Source organism: Oryzias latipes, chromosome 14 (assembly GCF_002234675.1).
Source record: "Oryzias latipes chromosome 14, ASM223467v1".
Lineage (NCBI taxonomy): Eukaryota > Metazoa > Chordata > Actinopteri > Beloniformes > Adrianichthyidae > Oryzias > Oryzias latipes.
Genome location: NC_019872.2, coordinates 5,523,820 through 5,532,619, shown reverse-complemented (window position 1 = coordinate 5,532,619; position 8,800 = coordinate 5,523,820). Strand labels below are relative to the sequence as shown.

Below are 8,800 nucleotides of genomic sequence, written 5' to 3'. Positions count from 1 at the left end.
CAACATGACTGTGCAAAAAGCAAGGTCCATAAAGACATGGATGACAGAGTCTGGTGTGGATGAACTGGACTGGCCTGCATAGAGTCCTAACCTGAACCCCATAGAACACCTTTGGGATGAATTAGAGTGGAGACTCAGAGCCAGGCCTTCTCCACCATCATCAGTGAGTGACCTCACCAATGACCTTTTGGAAGAATGGTCAAAACCTCCTATAAGCACACTTCTCAACCTTGTGGACAGCCTTCCTAGAAGAGTTGAATCTGAAATAGCTGAAAAAAGTCATATTGAGCTTTTTGGGTTAGGAATGGGATGGCACTTCAGTTTATTTGTGAGTCAAGGCCACAGTGACCCTGGTGTGGACGTTGTCATTTAAATATAAATAAATCCACGAAAAATAGGAACAAACAAGGAAAAACGATCTGAAAAAAGAAATATTTGAAAAACAAACAGTGTTTATTGGTTTTTGCATTCCTATGGCATGGGGGTGTAACAATGTAATAACTTAAAAATAAAAAACATTAAAAAAAAAACCTTTGGAAAAGCGAGATTTACCATGTAGTCTGAACACAAGAGTTTGGGTGTAAAACCAATACAAAATATATAACTTTGGGTGTTGACAGTTTTGTATTACCTCAGTATTACTTCATTAAATATATCTTTTTTGAATAGAAACATTAGTTGTAAGTTTTCATTTGTAACAGCAGGTATCAAAATGATGTGTTTGCTTCACAATAAATGTTTCAATAAAATATGTGTAAAAAACATCAACAGTCATTTTTTTTGACAGTTAAAACATTTAATTAAAAATATTTCAAAATGTGGTCTTCTCTTTTTTTTTGTGGAAAAACAATGGGCTAGAATTGTTTTCTTAAATATAAGACAATATATCAACAATCTGACCGGGGCATATTTCCTTTTTGGAGTGTGACTTACTTAATAAAAGAGCTAACCAGCTCCCCAGAAGGGTTGCCACCTTCCTTTCAAGAGTTTAAACGAGAAAACTTACAAAAATCCTACACAAATGTCTCTGTTGCTGCTTTGCAAACCATGACGTCAGTCTGGAGTGTGTGCATTTCTGTGTTAGTTAGTGTGTCCAAAAGGAAACTTCAGTCCACCTCTGTGAGGCCACACGGTCTCCTGAACTCCTGTCCTCTTTCATGAATCCACTTGTTTGACACTGATAAAGAGGGAAAAAAAGGATTATGAGTCAACAAACCTGTGCAAAAATATGTGATGCCAGGATACAATATCATAAAGATAAAGACAAAAAAATAGCAAGAGGTAGGAATATGTTGTCCAGTAAAAACTGGCTCCTGGTCTGCAGAAAGAGTGAATGTTCTCAGTGATTTGGCTCGCTCATAAAACATTGTTAACATCTAATTTCACTTGTTTTTCTGCATTTTTATAGCTATAACAAATCTTCCTCGTCACTAGGAGTGCATTGAACTTGCAGACAGTCTGTGTATGAACATCTCAGGAGTTCTGCAAATTCCCCTTAAAGCACGACATGAAGCCACTTGCTTGAGCTCTATATTTTATAAAAAGGGGAATAATTGTGTGGTTTTATTTGAGCACAAGCATGCCTTTCAAATGGATTCATAGCATCATGTTGACCTGGTCTTTCTGCCATCAGTTTAGCAGAAAATGCTCTATGTGACAAAGCACAGATATTTTTAAGGTGATTTTTTAGCTGTGAACAATGTTTTATTCTGGAAAGCACTTTCTGTTGCAAATCTGTGAGAAGTACTCTATAAATAAAGTTTAATTTGATTTGATCAAAAGTTTATTACCCTCTTAAACAGCAGAACAGAAAAGCTTCAGAGTAACTTTTGTAAATTCTATTTCCTTAACAAATCCTGTTCTATCAAATAAAGCCAGAGATTTTGTTTTAGAACTTGATCAAGTATTTTGAACGTGGAAAAAAGGTTTTAACAAGTCCTCTGGAAAGTCGATGTTGGCACGCTTACAGGTTTCATTTGTTTGCACCGTCACAAGGTCGTCTTCAATTACCATCTCTTTGGACTTTTTTGACCAACTTCAGTTGATTTACTCAAAGATGACTCCTGGATGTATGAGCCGTATAACATACACAATGACCTGATTCCTATTTTTTATTTATACTTTCTATTAGTTGAAACCGCTAAATTCTATACATAACTTATTGGATATTGATTATAATTCACAATTTTTTCAGATCAACACGTTATATTTCAGTCATGTTATTAATGTAGTCAGGATTAGAACTCACCCCATTTGCTTCCCACTAAAACAGGACAGGCTGCATGTCTTGTCCTGTAGTCTCCCTCCCCACTCCTGAAGAGATTGTACCAGAACACAGCTGTTCCCTGCAGAGGGAGCATCCAAAATGAGTGTTGGAAGGATTGAGTGACTCATAACTACTTCAAATGACCTTGGTTAAATTCATACAAGCAATGCAAAAATCATAAAATCATATCTTCTATCAATTTTGTCCAGTAGATCTTTTATACACGACTTAGCAAACCTACAGATATTCACACTTTTTAAACGTTACAGAAGAAGAGAAAAGAAGAGCGCATTGAATCTTTTCTGTCACCTTTCTTGGCCAGATTGATGCTCCAAAGTCTGGGAAGACCGTGGCACCTCCTGCTTCTACATCACTCATCTGAAAAAAACCACAAAGAATGAAACACACACTTCATTCTCTCAATCAATGTCAGACTAAATGAAAAATGAAAAAGTGTAAGAACTAGGTGTTCTTAGTTTTGTGGAATGGAACAAATAAAATCTTGGCTGCTAACCATGTAATTGTGGTTTAATATTAACATAAATGACAGATCTGAACAGAGCAGGTCGACAAAGTTTTGCACTTTATTAATTTAGCTGTCAATCAAACTGTCGCAAAGTCGCTCAGTTTAAATGAACAGTTGTGATGTCACAACAGTTTTAGTAGTAGAAGAGAAGATGGCACATTGCTGCGTTGCCTGCATGCTTTTTAAGTGCGTCCAACGCCAGATTTTGTAACTGGCCCCAATTATTCATAATGAAAGTCAAAGTCCCAAATGTGTTCTTTGCATTTGTGTTCTCGCTCTGACTACGTTTGAAGGCTTGCTGTCCCGCATTAACCAGAGAAGGTCAAAATAAAAACAAGAATAAAATCAGGGGACCTTTTTTTATTATTGCCTCCATGAAAGTGAGAAAAATATCATAAAGTTCAGGAGGCCCGAGCAGGCTAGCTCCGCATCCTGCAGTCCGCCAGCTCGCCTCCCAAGAGCCGGCATTGGGATTGTTCCAGCTCCATCAGCCTTCGCCCAACAGGAGCCGAGACAGGGATTGTTGGGTGATTTAGTTCTGATGGTTTACACGGGTATCAAATCTATTTCGCTCATATTGTGCCGCTGGACCTTAGATCATGTCTGTACCTTTGACTAAACATTGAAACTGGCCGCCTCTACCGCCAAAATCGCGTTTGGTCTCAACGCAGCTTAACCGTAACCCGTAATCCTAGACTTAACCCTTCCTCTGTGTCCGTGTGGCCAAGAAGAAAGTTTAGCACTAGCCACAAATATTTGTAAAATTACGTGCAATTAGTCACTTTCTTTCTGGCATTTCATTTTATTTGGTGTCCAAGTGAACTCAACAATTTCTGTTTCTGTTTCTCTCAGTCAGAAACGGTGAAAAAAGATCTAGCTTGCAGAAAGGGCGTAGCACCAAGGGCCCTTGTAGAGGAGATTTTGGCAACAGATAAACATAAAATAGTGAAATGAAACCTTGTCCTAACAAACGGGATGGTGTGGATTATAGCCACCACCGGCCCTCCATCAACAGTGACCACATGTACATACTTACGTAGTTCAAAAAAGTTGCCATGCGATTTCCAGTGCCTAACCTTTTGAAAGCATCAGGCTCATCTTTCTATAAAGATAAAACTGAGAGTAAAAAACACAATAAAAGCAGCACCGATTACTTACGTAGTTTAGGAACGTTGCAAGCCTATTTCCATCGACCTTGAGGTTGCTGTCAAAAGGACGCTGCAACAGATGTTTAGATGTTTAACCCATCAATCAGAAGGACTCTTTAGGAGCCAGCCACTTGGAGCATAAACTGCACTCAAGCCTGCAGAATAACTTGGGTTTTGCTTACGTTTCAACTACATTAGGCATATATAAATAAGGTCTGGATGGATTTTGTTGGTTGGATTAACCCATAAACCAGTGTGCCTTTAGACAGAATCACCTAAAGTCATATGGCATTTTTTTTTGTCCTTTGTGATGAGTTTTAGGGCTGTTGCCCTTGAGCGGGGTCAAAAACACCAGGGGCACTGAAAAGGGAAATGCTTCCCAAATGATTTAACAGAAAGCTTAGTGTGCCAGGAATATGATCACCAAGAACCAATTATATATTCAGCTTTTTTCCAACCTTTTTGTGTTTCAGGATAAAAGCATACAAATTGTGTAGTAAAAACTTAAATAAAGTGAACAGAAAGTGGAAGAAAATATATTAAAAAGTAAACCTACCCTTGAAAAGTCGAAATGTGGCTCATACTGTCCACCAACGCCATAGTTTGCAACCTAGTAACCATAAAAACACAACAAAATTAGAAAAGACAGCACATTGTGCATGTTTAAAGATGATGTTGGTCTTTAGTTCTCGCATATGTAACGCTCTATATGTGGCGTCGACCACTCATCTAATTGGCTTCAACAGTCTGAGTGGTAGTGGGTTCAAGTCCCACATCCATCCTCATGGTAGGTCAACCACATTCTCCCAGTTGGAACAAAGAAAAACCTACTCTGCAAATCTACCAACACACAGAGGCAGAATGTGGTTCACCCAAAAGACCCCACACCAAAAGAAAGAAGTAGTTACGTCCTTTTTGTAGTCCAGTGCAGGGAGGAATGATCAGAGCCTTACACTGGAGAAACAAAATAGCCAATACATAAGAGGAAGTACCAACCCAGGAGGATCAATGCCTCAGGACCAGGTTGGCTGGTTTATGCACATTTAAAAGATAAAGGACACTCATTCCAAGACCAAAATGTACAGATTCTTGACAGAGAGGACACTCTGTTTAAAAGAGGAGTCAGAGAAGCAAAACATTGACATATTACATATTTGTCTCCTATTTACCGTACTAGGGATTCCGCATGGTTTCAGACTCGATTGAAATCAGATGTTACACCTTGATCAAGGAACCAATATTTATTTTATCCTTGTTTATTAATACAGATAAATGCTCTAGTAAAAATCTGCGTATCAGGAAAGGATCCTGACATTTTCCTGCTATAAAGCACAGCAGAATATAGCACTAGTTTGAGCAGGAGGCGCACAAGAACAGTTGGCGAGATATTCCCAGATTCAGACTTGCGGACGCTTTCAGAAAAAGTTTAAAACTAATAGGAAGCATCTCTGTTTGTTTTGGCTTCACTCAAAAAACGACCTCTCCGTACGGGGAGGCAGCAGTGAGACGGCTGCCAAGGGAGCGTCTACAAAGAGCAAGCTCCAGGAAATTGAAAGTGATTGTAGACATGGTGTGGGGGGTCATGGGATGTATGTGGTAACAGGGGGGAGGGTCAAGGGTGGGGACGGTTTTTAATTTTAATTTCTGTGTTTATGGTTTTGTTTTTATTTGTAAAGCGCTTCGAGCTGCGTAAAGTACGAGAAACCCTTTTGTAAATACAATTTGATTGATTGAGTCTTAAAGGATCTTCCATGTTTTGGGTGTGTTTTAAAAGTTTGTGATTACCCCATGAGATGCCAAAATAATCACTTTTTGTGATATTTAGCTATGGGGTTTTCCTGTTTTTATTTTAGTTTATTTGTTACTTCCTGTTGTCCTCTCATTTTAGGTGTCTTGATTCCTCCCCAGTGTAATTCTCCCTCAGTGTCATCACCTGTTTCTCCCTGGGGGGTATTCCAGAAAGCAGGTTATGCTAGCTCCCACGGTAAGTTTGAGGCTAAGGAAGTTGATAACCTCAGCTTTCAGTTCCAAAAACAGAGGTATGTTTCAGGGTATGTCAAGTTGGCATAGTAACTCATGCTCTGAACATAACCTGGGGGGTATTCCAGGAAGCATGTTTAAACCAGCCTGCCTTTAAGCCTGAACTCTGGCTGAAATCCACCTGAACTTGCTAACTCTGGGTATGTCGGTTCCAAGAGACCGGATATGGGTTAGCGTAATTACGCTCGACTTGGAAACCCTGGGTAATGCATGTGCATGTCAAGTACATAAAGACGTTCTCAATAGATCGCCGATTTCCGGAGTCACCATGGAAACGCGTGGAAAAAAAAAGAAAGCGCTATACTTCAGTGAGACGTAGTCTGAGATTTTAATGACGGCGTATGAAGATTATACGTCCATCAAAAAAGTAACACGGCAAAAGAAAGAGTTTCTGCTTGTAGTAGAAGAACAGACAAAGTAAACGCACGAGTTTCTGATCTTATTTCCATTTTCATGTGACGTATATATATATATATATATGTGTGTGTATATATATATATGTATATATATATATATATATATATATATATATATATATATATATATATATATATATATATATATATATATATATATATATATATCTTCTTTCTCTTTCGGCTTTTCCCATCAGGGGTTGCCACAGCGAATCATCCTTTTCCACCTCACTCTATCATGGACATCTTCTACCCTAACATTAGCCAACTTCATGTCCCCTGTTAAGACATCCATGTATCTCCTCTTTGGCCGTCCTCTTGCCCTCCTGCCAGGCAGCTCCATCTCCAACATCCTTCTACCAATATATCCACTATCCCTCCTCTGAACATGTCCAAACCATCTCAGTCTGGCTTCTCTGACTTTGTCGCTAACACAGGCAACATGAGCCGTCCCTCTGATGTACTCGTTCCTTATCCTGTCTAACCTGGTCACTCCTAAGGAGAACCTCAACATCTTCATCTCCGCTACCTCCATCTCAGCCTCTTGTCTCTGTCTCACTGCTACCGTCTCTAACCCATAGAGCAGAGCTGGTCTCACCACTGTCTTGTACACCTTTCCTTTGAGTCTTGCTGACACTCTTCTGTCACACAACACTCCTGACACTTTCCTCCACCCGCTCCAACCTGCCTGCACTCGCCTCTTCACCTCTTTTCCACACTCCCCATCACACTGAACTGTTGACCCCAAGTACTTAAACTCCTGCACCTTCTTCACCTCAGCCCCCTGTAACCTAACGCTTCTACCTTGATCCCTCTCGTTCAGACACATGTATTCTGTCTTACTACGACTGACCTTCATGCCTCTTCTTTCCAGAGCAAACCTCCACCTCTTTAGCTGTTCCTCCACCTGCTCTCTACTCTCACTACAAATTACAATGTCATCCGCAAACATCATTGTCCAGGGAGATTCCTGTCTTACCTCGTCTGTCAGCCTGTCCATCAGCATAGCAAACAAAAAAGGACTCAAAGCTGATCCTTGGTGTAGTCCCACCTCCACCTTGAACTCCTCTGTCTGACCTACAGCACATCTCACCACCGTCATACTTCTCTCATACATGTCCTGAACTACTCTGACATACTTCTCTGCCACTCCAGACGACCTCATACAGTACCACAGCTCCTCCCTCGGCACCCTGTCATACGCCTTCTCTAAATCTACGAACACACAGTGCAGCTCCTTCTGACCTTCTCTGTACTTTTCCATCAACATTCTCAAAGCAAAAATGGCATCAGTGGTGCTCTTACGGGGCATGAAACCATACTGCTGCTCACAAATCTCCACCTTCTTCCTAAGCCTGGCTTCCACTACTCTTTCCCACAGCTTCATTGTGTGGCTCATCAACTTTATTCCTCTATAGTTGCTGCAGTTCTGCGTGTCACCCTTGTTCTTAAAGATCGGAACCAGAACGCTTCTCCTCCATTCCTCAGGCATCTTCTCACTCTCTAAAATCCTATTGAACAACCTCGTTAGAAATTCCACTGCTGTCTCTCCTAAGCACTTCCATACCTCCACAGGTAGGTCATCAGGACCAACGGCCTTTCCGCTCTTCATCCTTTTCAGAGCCTTCCTAACCTCATCCTTTCCAATCTCTGCTACTTCCTGCTCCACAACAACCACATCTTCCTCCCTTCTTTCCCTGTCATTTTCCACGTTCATCAGCTCCTCAAAATACTCCTTCCATCTTTTCTGTACACTCTCCTGGGTTGTTAGCACCTTTCCATCTCTGTCCTTAATCACCCTTATCTGTTGCACGTCCTTCCCATCTCTGTCTCTCTGTCTGGCTAGCCTGTACAAGTCCTTCTCTCCTTCCTTTGTGTCTAACCTGTCATATAGCTCATCGTAAGCCTTCTGTTTGGCCTTTGCCACCTCTCTTTTCACTCTACGCTGCGCTTCCTTGTACTCCTGTCTACCTTCCTCAGTCCTTTCTACATCCCACTTCTTTTTAGCCAACCTCTTCCTCTGGACGCATTCCTGTACTTCCTCATTCCACCACCAAGTCTCTTTACCGTCTTTCCTCTTTCCAGATGACACACCTAGCACCTTCCTACCTGTTTCCCTGATAATTTCTGCTGTAGTTTCCCAGTCATCTGGAAGCTCATCCTGACCACCCAGAACCTGTCTCAACTTCTGCCTAAATTCCTCACAAGTTTCTTCATTCTGTAGCTTCCACCACTTGGTCTTCTTTTCTGTTTTCCCTCTCTTCTTCTTCCTGACCTCCAGAGTCATCTTACACACCACCATGCGGTGCTGTCTGGCTACACTCTCTCCTACCACCACTTTGCAGTCATTAACCTCTCTCAAATGACCTCGTCTACATAGGATGTAGTCCACCTGGGTACTCCT

At 41.0% G+C, this 8,800-nt stretch overlaps 1 protein-coding gene across 4 annotated transcripts in view; it reads right to left on the bottom strand.

Moving 5' to 3' along the window:
- Positions 1 to 432: 432 nt before the first annotated feature.
- p4ha2 (prolyl 4-hydroxylase subunit alpha 2) overlaps positions 433 to 8,800 on the bottom strand; it is a 37,976-nt gene continuing 29,608 nt past the window's right edge. For 3 of the 4 annotated variants that reach the window (XM_011492379.3, XM_020699620.2, XM_020699619.2), the window contains exons 11-15: positions 4,497 to 4,550; positions 3,829 to 3,894; positions 2,576 to 2,644; positions 2,249 to 2,345; positions 433 to 1,177 (exon numbers count right to left, since the gene is read on the bottom strand). In XM_011492379.3, the coding sequence (XP_011490681.1) occupies positions 1,107 to 1,177; positions 2,249 to 2,345; positions 2,576 to 2,644; positions 3,829 to 3,894; positions 4,497 to 4,550 (357 nt within the window). In that variant the 3' untranslated portion in view covers positions 433 to 1,106. Of the gene's footprint in view, positions 1,178 to 2,248; positions 2,346 to 2,575; positions 2,645 to 3,828; positions 3,895 to 3,950; positions 4,011 to 4,496; positions 4,551 to 8,800 lie in introns of all 4 variants that reach the window. The other variant, XM_004084205.4, reaches the window with a different exon arrangement.